General features: G+C 40.2%; 3 protein-coding genes, 1 non-coding gene and 1 pseudogene across 4 annotated transcripts; 1 reads left to right on the forward strand and 4 right to left on the reverse strand.

Annotated features, from left to right (window-relative positions):
* The first annotated feature begins 1,051 nt into the window (after window positions 1-1,051).
* On the forward strand, window positions 1,052-3,151 carry LOC145237593 (uncharacterized). Its single transcript, XM_080100521.1, has 3 exons — window positions 1,052-1,239; window positions 1,964-2,065; window positions 2,556-3,151. The coding sequence occupies exons 1-3, from the start codon at window positions 1,143-1,145 to the stop codon at window positions 2,585-2,587; spliced, it is 231 nt and encodes a 76-aa protein (XP_079956647.1). The 5' UTR covers window positions 1,052-1,142; the 3' UTR covers window positions 2,588-3,151.
* A 160-nt stretch (window positions 3,152-3,311) lies between these two features.
* On the reverse strand, window positions 3,312-4,175 carry LOC145237590 (uncharacterized). The gene has a single exon (XM_080100519.1). The coding sequence runs from the start codon at window positions 4,173-4,175 to the stop codon at window positions 3,444-3,446; it is 732 nt and encodes a 243-aa protein (XP_079956645.1). The 3' UTR covers window positions 3,312-3,443.
* Window positions 4,176-4,226: 51 nt separating this feature from the next.
* On the reverse strand, window positions 4,227-5,216 carry LOC145237591 (thialysine N-epsilon-acetyltransferase-like). The gene has a single exon (XM_080100520.1). The coding sequence runs from the start codon at window positions 5,069-5,071 to the stop codon at window positions 4,577-4,579; it is 495 nt and encodes a 164-aa protein (XP_079956646.1). The 5' UTR covers window positions 5,072-5,216; the 3' UTR covers window positions 4,227-4,576.
* Window positions 5,217-8,333: 3,117 nt separating this feature from the next.
* LOC145237592 (thialysine N-epsilon-acetyltransferase pseudogene) lies at window positions 8,334-10,696 on the reverse strand (annotated as a pseudogene).
* A 1,214-nt stretch (window positions 10,697-11,910) lies between these two features.
* On the reverse strand, window positions 11,911-11,984 carry Trnas-gga (transfer RNA serine (anticodon GGA)). Its single transcript has one exon. It is a non-coding gene; the product is annotated as a tRNA-Ser (tRNA).
* Window positions 11,985-16,498: the final 4,514 nt, after the last annotated feature.

The raw sequence follows: 16,498 nt of genomic DNA on the forward strand, positions 1-16,498 counted from the left end.
ATCGTCGAAAAAAATCTGTGAAAAGGAACAACCCCACCCTTGATTGATCAATGCTGGTCGCTTCAGGCTCGCAGATCTAGTTAGCTCTCATTCTGCAGTGTAAGCAGAAAAACGTTAGTGGATGGGATGAAATTGATTGGGAAGTAAAGGTTTACTGATAGGTATGATGTGCTTGCGCTGTTGTCTTATCTTCATGTGAAGATATTAAGCGTTAAATGGTATAGCAGACTGCAAAGGCAGTGATGATTAGATCATGGGTGCTACCAAGGGCGCTGAAATTTAACAGCCAGGCAATATTTTAAGGGTGTTAAACGCGAAAGTATGCAGCATTTTCTGTAGAAATCAAAGGTTCAATTGCTAATTTCGTCCTCATACAAAGGTTTATTCGTGTTTAGCGTTTTGCGATGGACAGTAATAAAATTTGCTAAACGCACGCGAAAAGCCGTATTGATGCGACGCATGATCTCTGGGCGGGGAAAGGCCCGGAAATTACGTCATGGCGTAGTCGATTAGCGATTGGTCGAGAAGAGATTGGGCATATACGGAAGTAAAGCGCTCAGTCGCGTTTAACGGAGGAGCGAGCAAGACTGTTGAGACCTGGGTTCAATTAAATGCATGATGAGTGTGCCTGCGGTGTTGGTCATTTTAAGTGAAGCGTTTCCAGCAGGGTCTTTTTACAAAAGGGCGTCTGATCTACTTTAGGCTTGCGCTTTTATAAATACGCTGTTGAGTAAAACTTATTACTTACAGCATAAGGAGCGTGTAAGTTGTACACGAGTAACAGCAGGAATCTTGCACACATTCGTAGGTTATATGGTCTTTTTCTTGTCGTTAAAATGTTGTTAAACGAAGTACGCGTTGCTTTGATGTATGCAGTCGCAAAGTAACTTCACGATGAGACTAGTTTGCTGAACGTTAAGGGGTAACATAACCCACAATGCCAAACACATACTCCAGTTTTAGAATGGAAATAAAACTTGCAATGACATACTATATTAACTCTTGTTGTAATGCGAGATGTCCTGTTATCTCAACATTGCGTGTTCCTAACGTCATATTTTTTTATTCCCTGTACATTTAGGTAGTTGCAATAAATTGCTGTTAATTCTTTCTCGTGTTTTTTGTCCACAAACCGCTTCAAAATGGCCACCAAACCAGACTTGTCTCAGGTAGAACAATTCGAAAAATCCAATCTCAAAAAGACTGAAGTCCAGGAGAAGAATGACGGTGCCAAGCAAGGTATTGTCAAATTATTTTATCTAAACATTAAGAATTAATGAATCGGGAAAATTTTCCTAATGTGTCATATTGTTACTTCAAACATTAATATAATCTCGTCGCTTGTTTATGTATTTTTGGGCATTTATATCCCATGCATACAAGTCTATTTATTACATTTTTTTCTGCTGAAAACGCATAATAGCTTCACAACATAGTTTAGGATTCGCACTGACTGTAGCTTAAGTTTAACACAGCATTTGTTGACGTGGCAAAAACCTCTCTTGTTTAATTCTATTTTGCCACTTGTATGCCTTATGCTGGGTAAATAAACACTTTTATAAATGAATAACCGTTCGAAAATACGTTTATCGGACAATCATCCGAAGCTGCTGTTGCATGCTTTTAAGCTAAAACGTGTAATCTAATCTGACTTACTGAACGTATTCCAAAAACCCAACAATGTACGGCATGAAAAGCATATGCGACGAATCTTGTTCAATCGTAGGATTGATGTAACATACATTTAATTTTCTGTCATGTCGTTTCACACCAAAACACGGTGATATGTTTGAAACAGTGATATGGATGCTTTCTTTTGCCCTTTGCTTCCGTGTCCTACCTGTGAAATTGACCTAAGATCTTCATAATAAAGGTAGATGTAAAACAGTGACGCCTGTCACATCACACCAAGAAATACCAGGAGTCGAATTACGACTTAGTAAATTTTTTTATTGTGTTTTAGCCTACGCCCACGAAAAGACTTTAACCCAATTGTCGCAATTTCCCAAGGATAACCTTAAGCACGTATCGACTGAAGAAAAGAGCAATCTTCCCACGCAAGAAGGTAACGATTTGTCGTTTTCTGCTCGTTGTGTACCAATAAAACTGCAACCATGCACGCTTTATCGGAACAAACACCGTTTTAGGGCTGTTTGCACGACCGACCATATGAGCTAAACGTATTTTAAAAGAAAACTCATTATTCAATGGTCGTTAGTTGCAATGTGAATCAGTATGTGGTAATGTTTTCTGTGAAAACAGGTTTTTGGTAAAAATGTGGACATTTTGTGTCAATGTAACGTTTTGAAGTCTGTGAACACTTAAACCCGACCGTTAGGGGCTAAATTTATATCTGCACGATTCTTAAATTCAATTTTGAAACGCGTTGTAGCGACCCTTGTGCATTATTTATCACCAAACGTCACCTGTTGTGTTGAGGTACTTTTTGTTCTTAGTCGGTGATACTCGTTCCGCGCACGTATAAATATTTGTATTTGCTTCTGGGCCTTTGTTTATGTTTCAGCAAAGAAGCTAATTACTTTTGCGTATTGCAGATATCGAGGCGGAGAAGAAAAGCGGCTTCTAGAAGATTCGGCAATTTTCACTTACAGTCCCACCTTTTTTGCGTTTCAAAACTTCAAACAAAAACTTTTCCTTGCTTCATTTGGCTGCAAATCATCGCCCACCCTTAATGGCAGTCTGTGTACTCCTGTGTATATCCCCCCGCATGTAACAAACCCTCTTACCCACCCAAATGTTGTTGTTTCCTTTTCCCCTCTGCTTTGTTGTTTGTCTTTTTGCTGTAGCAGCACTGGAATAATCAATAAAACTAAGGAAAATTCTGTATTCAATCAAAACTTTCATTCGTGTAACCATTTGTCAGAAACACGCCCTGTTGAACCTTTTACACCCACCTTGAAATATTTTGTTGCATCACCACATTCCCTGTGCCAAACCAGGCGGTTTTTCAACACTCGTAGCTCTACTTTTGATCGTCTTGCGCTTGTGCCCCCACTGGCGGATTGTAGAATGTAGCATTTTAGCCACGTGGTGCTTCAGTAAGCCCGCACTGGCAAATGCCGTTTAGTAAATCACACCCTAATTTATTCAGAAGCAACGCGTGGATAATAAAACAACAAACAACTTGTGATTGATGGTATTTTTCAAGTGTGACTTCTACTAAACGTCAACAAAAATGTTGTATGAGTTAGCAAGTGTATAAATTATGCCGGGCATTGTCCAAATGACTAAACCATGAAGAAATCCAGCTTTGCTTATCTAACTCTAATGATCTATTCTTTAAATACAGATGAAGTTTCAACAAAATTTAATTATTTGGCAAATAATAAAACCAACACAACTAACATTGCAACAATAAATTTGAAATGGTAATGCACAAATAACAAGATACACTGCATTTAAATCAGTTGTAACCATGAATGCTATTCACTTTTGGTTCTGGAACTCGAGCTAGAGGAATCCCCATACACAGACGTACTTTCACTTTCTGTGGATTTCTGTTTTGAATTCATAGGGTTGTAGTCAAGGTCAGTTCCTTGCATAAGCTCAGGTGGTGGTTGTAGTAATGATGCTTTGGTGCTTCGGTGGATCGAAAGCACAAGGGATGCCAAAACATATCCAAATGCAGCTGAACAACTAACTACTAAACCACGTAGCCATGGCCTTGTAATAAATGCATATTCAGACTCCCAAAGCATGTCACCAATAATAAGCAAGGAACCAATAATACCAGCAATAATTGCATACTTTTTTAAGGTCCAGCGTTTCCAGTTTAGGTATTGCTCGTGCTTTAATTTTGCATCAAATAAAGCTTGTTTTAGAATTTCATCATTTGGACAAGACTTTAAACCAGCATCAAAGCTTTTAATTGCCACATGGTACATTTCTGCAGATATTTCAGCCTGTCCTTTTCTGTAGTGACCCTTTGGCCAATCAGGGATTAAGCGAATTGTGGTTTCAGCATCTTTCACAGCAAAGAAATGCTGGTCTACTTTCAAAAATGCCAACGAACGGTTGCTGTATAGAACAGGGTTGGCAGGTTCCATAGAAATCCCTTCAGAATATTGTATGATTGCTTCTACATATTTTCCTTCCTTCATTAAGGCATTGCCTTTGGCTTTTATTGAAGCAACAGTGCTTACCTTGTCAGCCATAGTTAAATATTACAGAAATAATAAAACATGAGGATTCAATTAACTAGCTGATTCTGAAACACAATTATTGTGATTAAATTAAAAATGTTAATTGCATGAATGAGTAGTTAATGCATAAGCAGATTGTCATAGTAAGTTGTAACAAAAAGATATTATGAAACTATTGCATTTCAGTATGATGTTAAATTTAGGAGGCAGTTACTTAATTCAGACAGACAAATGACTGTTTTTTGATATATTTTAACACCAGCACACTCTGTTTCACCACAAAACTAAAACCTGATTCTAATTCTTATTCCCATACACTAGTAATCCTAACATTAGGTATTTCTTATTGTAAACGTTCTTGAGTTTTTCAAACAAATGACTGCCTTCCATATTCCAATATAGCACAGTTAAGTTTATGAAAGTTCACTTTTCATAACATCCAAATCAAATCTTAGCATATGCCAGTCTTCCACTTCAGTCAGGTTAAGAGCACCATGCCTCTTGTAAAAACTCATAGCAGGGTTTGTCTTCAAGCAAGCAAAACGCATTTGGCTACAACCGGTTTCCAAGGCAACCTTGTTGACGGCTTTCAATAAGTCAAAACCGACTTTCTGATTTCTGTATGCCTCTTTTACACAGATATCTTCAAGGTACATGATTCGGCCGTTCCATGTTGAATACTGATAGACGTACACAGCGTAGCCGAGTAACGTCCCATCGTCTTTTTCTGCAACAAACGCGTAATAATACGGCGGATCTTTTTCAAATCCATCTCTTTCAAGAACTTGCACAGTCATGTTGTTTTGGTCCGCCATGTTTTCGGTTTCGGCCAGCTCCATTATCATATTCTGTATTTCCGGGCAATCGCATTTTTTAGCTTTGCGCACGGTGTATTTTAGTTCAGCCATTGTCTTGCAAGTTATAATCTCGACAAAAAATAAAATAAATGCAGCTAATGCCAATCACGGTGCATCCCCTATGAGAACTCTCATTATGCCGCTTTTGGCGCTATACCCTATGCTTTTAAATACAAAAGACAAGAGCGATTTTATGGTTTACCGTAAACTATAAGTATTTAGTGAGATAACATACTTATGAATAAAAAACAGTTCTCTTGACCTATCTTGCTTTGTTACTTTTTTTTGCGTCACACTCACCTTCACTCGGTTAAAAAAGAGCGGAGACGACTGTGTCACGGATGAATTTTTGCAAATGTGAACATGAAGTTGTTAATGGAGGACATGTCTGAGATACGGGAATAGCGGACAGACGGAAATCGGGGTCTAAAAGACGAGAGAAACGGGATTACGGGTCAGGCGGGAAAAGTGACAAACTAAAAGACGGGAGAGGCGAGACTAGGTGAAAGTTCACATGCATTTCTTAAAGCGTTAGACCAGTGGTTCCCAACCTTTCGTTGACCGTGGCCCCCTAAAAGTAACTTTTGGGCCTCATGGCCCCCTAAAAGTAACCTTGTAGAACCTGCGGCCCCCTTAAAAATGTAAATGTCAATCTCGTGTTGGAATTCGGTACTATTTCGGCTTTAAACAGGTCGAATAGCGCAAACAAGAATCCGTTATCGTGAAAAACTGCAATACAGACAAATAGTATGTGAAATAGTCGATTAAATTAGGGAATAAAGTTAAAAAGAAAACGGCTTTTAGTGGGTGTTTCAGGTGAATCTACACCCGTGGCCCCCTGGAACACAGCTCGTGGGGGGCCAAGGGCCCTGGTTGGGAACCACTGCGTTAGACGGAACTGCGAAAAAGCATTTGATCGACATGACTAAAATACGGGACTGGTTGAAAGTTCAATCAGTTCTTATAGCGTTAGACGGGACTACGGAATTGCGCATATTTAGCATGACTAAAAGACGGGACTGGGTGAAAGTTCACAGGCACCTCTTGTAGCGTTAGAGTAGCGGTTCCCAGACTGGGGTCCGCTGCCCTTTAGGGGTCCGTAAAGCAATTTTGCGGGGTCCGCGAAAAGGTTGAAGTACCTTTATAATCTTATTTGGCGTCAATTTGTTTCACTGAATAAGTCAAAATCAAAGTAGAAATAAAGATCGACTATCTCCAATGCGAAACAATAGCTTTTATTTCATGACAACTATCACAAATGCAATTGTTCGCGCACCATCGTAATCTTTTCTGTCTTGTCTGTAATGTCACAAACTGTATTTGGATTATTGTAATGCGTAATTTTGCGTATTAAGCTAAAACTCTGCAAATTAACTTTCGTTTTGCTACAATACACGTTCAGGCTTAAGGGCCGCGAGCCATCGATATAGTGGCAACGGGTCAGTTTTGCAACAATAATAAAAAAGTTCGAAAACCACTGCGTTAGAGGAACAACAAAAAAGCACAAACCCTGGGACTAGGTCCCGTCTTTTAGTCATGCAGGATATGCGTTATTTCGTAGTCCCGTCCAACGCTATAAGCACTGCATGTGAACTTTCACCCAGGCCCGTCTTTTATTCAAGTTTAATATGCGATTTTCCGTAGTCCCACCTCTTCCGTCTTTTAGTTTGGCACTTTTCCCGTCTGTCCCGTAACCCCGTCTATCCCGTCTTTTAGACATCGATTTCCGTCGTCCCGTGTTTTAGACAGATCCGTTTATGTTTCTTAGTTTCGTTTACGCTTGTTGTCTATAAGCACCAAGTCAACTTAGGGGAAAGATAACTGATTCGAACCAGAATGCTTAGATTCCCTATTTTTCGTGTGACCGGAATGGAAAATTTTGGTAAGACGTTTGGAAATGTTTGGGGCAGAGTTGCAAGCGGGCCCGAAATCTGAGCCCGAACCCGGCCCGAACCCGGCCCGAACCCGAAAGTATAAGCCCGAAGCCCGACCCGAACCCGAAACGTTTTTGAGAAGCCCGTTTAGGCCCGAAATTTTGATTGACAGGTCTATCCACGAAAGCCTTGCAACAAAGTATGAGAAAGAAAAAAAGAGAAAAGACAACAAACACAATGAACAATAGTAGACAATGGGGTAAACAATACGTTTTAGACCAGGGTGGGCATTCGATCAAAGCGAGAGAATTGTTGCTAAAAAATGACGGAAACGGAACGTAAAGTCAGGCCCGTTTTGAGCCCGTTTTCTGACAAATACCTAAGCCCGAACCCGGCCCGAAAAGCCCGGCCCGACTTGCTACTCTGGTTTGGGGTGTACTGTATAAAAAAATGACCAATGCCGTCATAACCAGCGTTTCGAGTTTAGGTAATGCCTGTGCTTTGATTTTACATCAACTAGCGCTGTTTTCAGAATATCATTATTTGGACAAAACTTTAAATCAGCATCACAAATATGAATTACCAAATGGTACATTTCTGCAGATATTTCAGCCTGGAGTGGCCCTGTGGCCAATCAGGAGGTTGGGCGAACTGCGGTTTCGACTTTTTTTCACTGCAAAGAAATGCTGGTTTACTTTCTAAAATGGGAGCGGTTGTTGCTAAGAACGGTAGAGCTACTAACACTGGAATTCGGCTGACGCCCGGTCTGGGAATTTCTGGTAGGTGGCGCAACGGAGCGTAGGAGTTTATGGTGCCGACTCAACAATTTTGGTTTATGGTAAAAATGATTGCTGAGTCAGCACCATAAACGCTTATGCTCTGTTGCGCCACTTACCAAACCAGGCGTCAGCTAAGTTCCAGTGTTAAGTGTTGGTAGTATTACCGTTAAGAACAGGGTTGGCAGGTTCCATAGAAATCCCTTCAGAATATTGTATGATTGCTTCCACATATTTTTCGTTTCTTTATTATTACTCCACATATTTTCCTTTCTTAATATATTATGAAACTATTGCGTTTCAGAATGGCATTTGTTAAATCAGAAGGCAAGTACTTAATTCATTCAGACAAATAAAATGTTCTTTGATACATTTTAACACCAGCACACTCTATGTCACCACAAAACTAAAACTTGATTCTAATCTTTATTCCCATACACTAGTAATCTTAACATTAGGTATTTCTGATTTAAAACATTCTTAAGTTTTTCAAACAAATGACTGCTTGCATATTCAGAGACCTTACCAATGTAGGGGTAAAGGTCCTGATGACGTCGTACTTTCACTGCAGAAGTATCTTTGGCTGTAAATGTTTTACACCCTTAGGTCCTTGGCTATCTGAGCTACGGCTTGTCTGTGCTTAGTCCGATATATTGGACGGCGTTGAACATTGAGGTTAGTTTATTGAGTTAGCTAGTAGCATCGCCGATATTGTAGCGAGAGAGAGAGCTAGCCTCTGATTCTTATATCGTTACAACACACGTGAATATATATAGTGAAAAAGGTGGCGATGACGTAACTGTACAGATGGTAAAAGGTGTTAAACAGCGACAAATGACAATCGAGGTCGAGCACTGATAAGGTGACGATGACGAAATACAACGTTCATGCAATCACAGTAACTCGTATGATATATGCGCTTATTTGTTCTGTAATACACGATACACCACACAGGCCACCCCGCCGAAAAGTGCTTTTCCGGAGAGCTAGTCTTTCGTGTGGTGGCATGCAGGTAGAGGTGTATACAAATAAAATTCGTTTTGACATCTGGCTTGTGCTAGAAATTCGAATGTGTAAACAACTTAACGAGACATAGTACTTGGCAGGGTTGGCTAACGTACACGGTTTGGTGTGGGCAAAGTGAAAATGCACATGTGAAATTCTGGGGCAGTGCCTCCAACATGTGTTGACTGGCAGTGCGGTGCAATCTGCAGTCTTATGAAATGTGTCGCTTTGTCGGATGGTATAAAGTAAAGTAATGCTTGGCGACTAACAGCATTACTGCCTACGAGAGCGTGCTCGTAGTGAAATGTGCTCAAAATGAGCTAGCATCGGCGCTCAGTGAACGCTAGCGCGACTATGGCGCTTTGTATAAACAGTGCCCTATGCGTTTAGCTTAAACACCAGAATTACCGCTAATACGAAGCATTCCCTCTGCATTTTTCCTTAGCACGTTTTAGCTAAATAAAATTCGTTTATCGTATAGAATTACATTGCCATGTCAAGTCTAAAATCAATTTTGTACAGTACCAACCTATGGTAGTCACTATAGGGAAGGTCGTATAACAATACTGACGAAGTCATTAGAGGTTTGGACATAACACAGGGTTAGGCGTTTTGACGTAGTCATTAAAAAGTTTTCTAACATAACACAAAGTTAGGCGTAGCTTAGTAATAAAACATGCATCAAAAATGAAACTTAACTTGTAGTGTTTTTAACAAGCAACATCGTCATCGACGCTGTGGACCATTTTGCTTTGTCGTCTTCTTTTTTCTTGCTCTTCTTTGTCATGGCGACTTTTGTTCTTCAGATAACGGAGGTATTGCGGCTTCTCGGTTGTTCCTCCGTTAGGTATCAACGAGTACGTATTGCCCTCAGTATGTTGGCTGATAGACATGTCCGGGTAAACCATCTTGATTGCGGACGGTTGACCGATAGTTGAATTAAACCAACTGGCAAAATCGTCTTGAAGACTGTTGGTTTGAAATTGCCAAGGAACTGTAAATGGACAGCTGAGAGTTTCGTAGTTGAGTAGTTGACCGTCAAGATCACGTCGGGTTCACCAATTTATGTAGGGGTAAAGGTCCTGATGACGTCGTACTTTCACTACAGAAGTATCTTTGGCTGTAGATGTGTTACATCCTTAGGTCCTTGGCTATCTGAGCTACGGCTTGTCTGTGCTTAGTCCGATATATTGGACGGTGTTGAACATTGAGGTTAGTTTATTGAGTTAGCTAGTAGCATCGCCGATATTGTAGCGAGAGAGAGAGCTAGCCTCTGATTCTTATATCGTTACAACACACGTGAATATATATAGTGAAAAAGGTGGCGATGACGTAACTGTACAGATGGTAAAAGGTGTTAAATTGCGACAAATGACAATCGAGGTCGAGCACTGATCAGGTGACGATGACGAAATACAACGTTCATGCAATCACAGTAACTCGTATGATATATGCGCTTATTTGTTCTGTAATACACGATACACCACACCAATATAGTTTATGAAAGTTCACTTTTCATAACATCCAAATCAAATCTTAGCATATGTTGACCTTCCAGTTCAGTCAGGTTAAGAGCACCATGCCTCTTGTAAAAACTCATAGCAGGGTTTGTCTTCAAGCAAGCAAAACGCATTTGGCAACAACCGGTTTCCAAGGCAACCTTGTTGACGGCTTTCAATAAGTCAAAACCGACTTTCTGATTTCTGTATGCCTCTTTTACACAGATATCTTCAAGGTACATGATTCGGCCGTTCCATGTTGAATACTGATAGACGTACACAGCGTAGCCGATTAACGTCCCATCGTCTTTTTCTGCAACAAACGCGTAATAATACGGCGGATCTTTTTCAAATCCATCTCTTTCAAGAACTGGCACAGTCATGTTGTTTTGGTCCGCCCTGTTTTCGGTTTCGGCCAGCTCCATTGTCATATTCAGTATTTCCGGGCAATCGCATTTTTTAGCTTTGCGCACGGAGTATTTTAGTTCAGCCATTGCCGTGTAAGTTATAATTTCTACAGTCTACACGTCTTCAAATGATAAAAAAAAGTAAATAAATAAATAAACTTACCTTATACCAAATTGCAAAGGGTGCAAATTTTTTTCGCAATTTGGTACCACGCAAATTTGGTACCAGTGTAGTGTTTAAGCACACGTTATAGCTATTTCGCATATGCATTATGTGTCTCTTTCCGTATAATGCACTACCATATCGCTATTGACAGCTGTATTAGGCCTACAGGTTCCTATTTTATAAACGACCACCAAGTGTCTTAATCTTTTTGTTTATAATCTAATGATTTAAAGAAATTGATTTAAGTCACAATATCACATTTATGGTGCCTGAACTCCAGATTAATTTATAACCAAATCAAAGAGTTACCAAACTTTTTTCTTCTGGGGGCCGGATAAGTTTAATTATGATTCGCGCGCGCCGCATTCCCAAGCGCCGTTTTTTATAAGGGTTCCGATTCCAAGATATGGTCTTTCTGCAATCCTATTTAAAATGTGGTCGAGCGACTGTTAAACTGTGTAGTTTCATCTTACAAGCAATACTTACGTCACAAATAACAAACGAAGACAATTGTTTGCGCACAATTAATACTTGCAGTCTTGTCTGTGACATAACAAACTGGCTTTGGATTAATCCTGGGCGTTGTAATCCTAGGACACCAGTTAATATTAATTCTACATATCGTGTCAGGAAAACTTTCGTGAGGGGTGAATTGATTTTTGAATGTTACAAAGTTATCAATACGATTTGGCAAACCAAAAGATGGCCGCGGGAAGGATAAAATGACTTCCGGATCCGGCCCACGGGCGGTAGTTTAGTGACCCCTGACCTAATCCATAGAGCATAGATTGAACTGTACGGTTTAATGATAAGTCTCAATTGTTAGTGACGTCACTATCTAAGTTGTTGATTTGTTTCTTGCTTCAAACTCTGTCACATATTGCTACCGAGATCTCTCTAGTAGCCCCACAAAATTGATTTAGACTGTAACGTTTCTAGTTTGCCTATTAACACTACTATATCTGACTTAAGTCTAAACTGGCCTCACAAAGATGAACATAAATTCATAACTGGGATCAGCCCTGAAGCGTCTATGCAGACCAGCGATCACGGCACACTCATATGTAAATCACAGTACGCCAGGCCCATTGAAGGCGCTATACCGAATCAGCCGGTCACCAAGCATTCACCACCACAAGGCAAGGCGCAGGCTAGAAAAATCTAGCCTGTGGTGGGATTCGAACCCACGACAGGAGTCTTTCCGGGACTCGCGCTCTACCAACTGAGCTACACAGGCTCAGTGGAGAATCCGCCGAAAGTCGAATCACAAGCACCGTTGCCTGCCTCGTATGCTGCACATGTCAGCTTCGTAGTAGGGGATCGCCAGATTGACCAGTATCAGTTAAGATGAACATAAATTCATAACTGGGATCAGCCCTGAAGCGTCTATGCAGACCAGCGATCACGGCACACTCATATGTAAATCACAGTACGCCAGGTGGTGAATGCTTGGTGACCGGCTGATTCGGTATAGCGCCTTCAATGGGCCTGGCGTACTGGCCTCACAAATTTATACTTAGTCAAGCGTGAATTCACTCTTACGCTCATGGAACTTTGTGTACCAAGTTCAGTTTAAATTAAAGTTAAACTTTTTTACACGTCTAAATTCATACAACCATTTACACACTACCATCGAATTTTCCTAAATGAGTTACGATATAACACACAAGGCAAAAATGACAAATTACCTGATTACATACATAATATAAAACCAATCCTTAATATTAACCACAAATCTAAGATTATACAAATACAAGGCTTCAACAAAGGCTTAGCAAACTGTTAGTCTATGCCAGGGACCGCGGTCCACATCCGGACCTTTGGGGCGTAGGATGTGGACCTCGACGGTGTTTGGTGTTTTTATTTCGGCCACCTGCGCAATATGGTGTGTTAATTTCTTGATCGTTGCTATGCAGCGACAGTTAACTCGAGTTCGCATAGCGATTGTCAGAGTTTCCGAGGAGCCTAAAGTACAACTTTGTGACGACAAAACGTCTGTTATTCCACTACACTATTAACAAAACGGCGATTGTTTGCACACGATTGTATCTATGACGTAATAAACTGTATTTTGTATGTCGTTGTTGCGCCTTATGCTGCCCTAATAAATCTAATGTATTGTCTTACAAACATCAGCTAGTAATTGAGTGTTATTTCTTTCACACGATAGTCATATAGATTGCCTATCTTGAAGTAAAGTACCACGCCACTGCATTTTATACAGTTAAAAATATGTTTAGCAAAAAGACTAGTTAAAGAATTGAGTATACGCATAGAGACATGAACTACAGCAGTGGTTCTCAAACTTTTTTTTGTTGCGACGCCTCTGGAAAAGTTTTCTGGACTTACGACGCACCAGCAAATAAAAGGTAATGAGGAAACTTATCAATAAACAGTAAAGAACAATTTTAGCCTAACTGTTTTTCGACAAAGTCATAACACTGCCCTCAACACTTTTTAGTGCTCTTGTCTGCTACAAGGCCTCAACAGCATCAATAACGAATTAAAATGAAAGTAAGGTTTTAGCCTTTGCTAGAAAAGTCGCCTTTGTTGCATTGTTTTGAAGACTCAGTTCACATAATCAAGTTTAATGCCAGCCAAGCGCCGCCCTAGACACGCGCCTATCACGCACATGCTGCTTGTACTGTTTGGTCTCGACGTACATTAACGCCTTAACGGACAGCCGCGTTTTTGATCAAAAACTTTTGAGGTAAATTTACGTCAATCCGCACTCTACGCAAAAATTATTTGGACGTAGATATACGTTAACCGCACTGAAACCCCATTTTTATGAGATAAACTGAGTTCAGTCACGAAACGGAAATATTCTGCGACGCCCTTGGAAAATTGAAACGACGCACCAGGGCGTCGCGACGCACAGTTTGAGAACCACTGAACTACAGCGATCTACAACGCAAACACCCAGTGGAGTGTATTAGTCCAAACTCTTACACTGTGTATATACTGAAGACGAGTCAGCAATTTTTGAGAAAAAAACAGAGAGACAGTTACACACGACTTGGCACCGATAATGGCGTTGAACGCAGTTGTAGCAAAACATAAAATATTGCGCGCAAACCAAATACGGGCTTGACGACCTGCGTGGCGCTAAGCATAAAGTTTTCCATTACGAAATTGCGTGTTAAAGACGTACTTTTTACCAAACTAATTGAGTAGCCCTGATTTAGGCTACGGGATTTGTAACTATAGTGATGTACCGAATCGGCGAAATTTCGATTCGGCCGAAACCGAATATTCGGCGGTTTTACCGAATTATTTCGGCCGAATCAACCGAATTATTTGTGACGTCACGCGAAGTAGTACCCTACGCGTTTGACATGAAAACATAAGTTCATCTACTTGACAATTAGTGCAGAATAGTTGTGTTTCGTTCCTATTTTAGTTGTGTGGGGTTTAACATTGTCTCAAGCATGATTGCCAACCCTACAATGTATTACTGATTTTTTTCAGTGGGAAAATTGATTATGTTTTAAAAAATATAATGATTGACGCGATTTTCGTTGGTACTAAGCAGAAAAGACAAGTTTAACGCTTTAAATGTGTGTTCGTAAAAGATTCGGTTTCGGCCGAATCACAACAAAACATTCGGCCGAAACCAAATCTTTTCAAAAGTGGCCGATTCGGCCGAATAAATTGGCAAACCGAATATTCGGTACATCTCTAATTGTAACTGCTGCAGTTCACAAATCGACAAAATTTGAAAAAAGAGAGAGAAATGCGTTTACTTGAAAGCCCGTATTTGGTTTGCAAGCAATGCTTTATGCTTCGCTAAACTGCAAGTTCAGCTCGATAAAGACAAAGGCATTAACTCGAAAGAAGAAGGGGCCGGTTACACTCGACTTGGCACCGATAATGGCGTTGAACGCAGTTGTAGCAAAGCATAAAAATTGCGCGCAAACCAAATACGGGCTTGTCGACCTGCGTGGCGCTAAGCATAAAGTTTTTTCATTACGAAATTGCGTGTTAAAGACGTTGACATAAAAAACAAGAGACCAGTCACCTATAGATATACTGATTATACAAATGCGCTTTATGCATAACCTTATGTAAAAGGGGTGAGGGTTCCGAGTGTCTTGTTACATAATTCAAATGTTCCTTTATATATACCGTGTTATGCCAAAGACGGCTTAACAGTCTTTGTGTCAATACTCTCGCGAGAAGTAAATTTATGTTTAGTGCCCAATTCAAGACCGCCAACACATATATTTCCATATACATTTTAGCGGCCATAATCTGCTTGGAGAACGCATACGGCGGCAAGTGGTGGAGCCCTGCGTGCTTGGATAACATCACGGCAAAACTTTGTATCCGATACCAGTACCAAAAGTTTGTAATCCGATACCAGTACCCAAGATGTTAAAACTTAAAAACCGAATCGTTGTTAAAATTGTTGATTCGGCAAATCGGTTTTTCGGCTCGCCTCATATGTTCTCAGATATGAACAGCAAACGTCCAAACCTGACGCAGAGATTGCGTTACAATGGCAACCGAGTCAAAAGTACGTATGAAGTGACTGTTCGCAAAATTAGTGGCAGAACAAGCTTACTAAAGCATGTTTTACTCGTTTACAAATGTATCGGTATTTGTTCCGATGCCACCTAAGTATGGTTGAGTACCGATACTACACATAGCGTCAGTTATCGGCGCCGATACAATATTATCGGGCCAACCCTAACTACAACAACGTATGTTGATTTGTGTTATACGAGCATCATATGAAGACCAGACAATATGACCTCAGCTTTTTTGTTGTGGTTTTAGCGTTGACCTATTTCTGAGAGTGTAGTCTTTTTATTAAACTACAAATTACTGGATAAAAGCTGGGTAAAAAACAAGCGTGTTAATTAAAAGTGAATACGATTAGGGTGAACCTTTTTTCCCTGATACGATAACGCTATTCTGGTTACTTGGCAGATCATTGCCTAATCTCTGTTTTTATTTGCGAGTTGTGCCACTGCATCAGTGCTTTAGTAATGTTCTAAAAAATTAGTTAAAAAAGTATAAACCACCTATAATTGTGGCTGCAAGTTATGGTCGCGTGGCGCGAACCTGCAACCGTATTTTTGCACCCCTGCCTTATACCAATCACGGTGCTTAACCCATCCGCTGTCAGAACTCCCGTTTTGCCGCTTTTGGCGCAAAATCCCCACGCTTTTTAGTACAATTATAGATATTCGAAGTACATTAGTACATATTTTCAATTCCACGCGCGCCAAATTCGAGTTACCTGCAAGGCAAGAAAAGACGTTCTGTGCGTCACGTATAATTGTGCCTCTGGAAAAACGTCGAGTGTGGATTTCTGGCAACTGTTCCAGACACAAAACGATGAATAACGGACACCAGTTTTATGTGCAAGAATGTAGAGAAAAGAAGGATTGGAAAGTGTTTGGCATCAAAACTTTGGCAGCTTTTGTTTTGGTTATTTATGTGTGATGTTTGTCGTGGATTTACGCCACTACTCGGAAAATGTGTTTGTAATGTTTAATGCAGTAAATATACATAACAAGACTGAACCAATGTGGTTGTAAACACAACTCAACATATTACAACAGTTTTTGTTTGTTTGTATACAGGTGCCAGCTTTATGTTAAAACTGCAATAGTATGGACTGGCTGCTGTATGTAACTTGTCCATAGAACTCGAAAACGACATTGATTACTTCATTTCCATACTTTTTGCCTGACATTTGGAGAATAAGACTTAGTCGTCTCACAATTGTGCAGTTCAGGA

The sequence above is a fragment of the Phallusia mammillata genome, chromosome 7 (assembly GCF_965637545.1).
Source record: "Phallusia mammillata chromosome 7, kaPhaMamm4.hap1.1, whole genome shotgun sequence".
Lineage (NCBI taxonomy): Eukaryota > Metazoa > Chordata > Ascidiacea > Phlebobranchia > Ascidiidae > Phallusia > Phallusia mammillata.

Excerpts from the sequence above, each read along its gene's own strand:
- LOC145237591 (XM_080100520.1), bottom strand. The coding sequence starts at position 5,071 with ATGGCTGAACTAAAATACACCGTGCGCAAAGCTAAAAAATGCGATTGC.
- LOC145237590 (XM_080100519.1), bottom strand. The coding sequence starts at position 4,175 with ATGGCTGACAAGGTAAGCACTGTTGCTTCAATAAAAGCCAAAGGCAAT.
- LOC145237593 (XM_080100521.1), top strand. The coding sequence starts at position 1,143 with ATGGCCACCAAACCAGACTTGTCTCAGGTAGAACAATTCGAAAAATCC. Across the intron at positions 1,240-1,963 it reads GAATGACGGTGCCAAGCAAG|CCTACGCCCACGAAAAGACT; the intron begins GTATTGTCAAAT and ends ATTGTGTTTTAG. Across the intron at positions 2,066-2,555 it reads CAATCTTCCCACGCAAGAAG|ATATCGAGGCGGAGAAGAAA; the intron begins GTAACGATTTGT and ends TGCGTATTGCAG.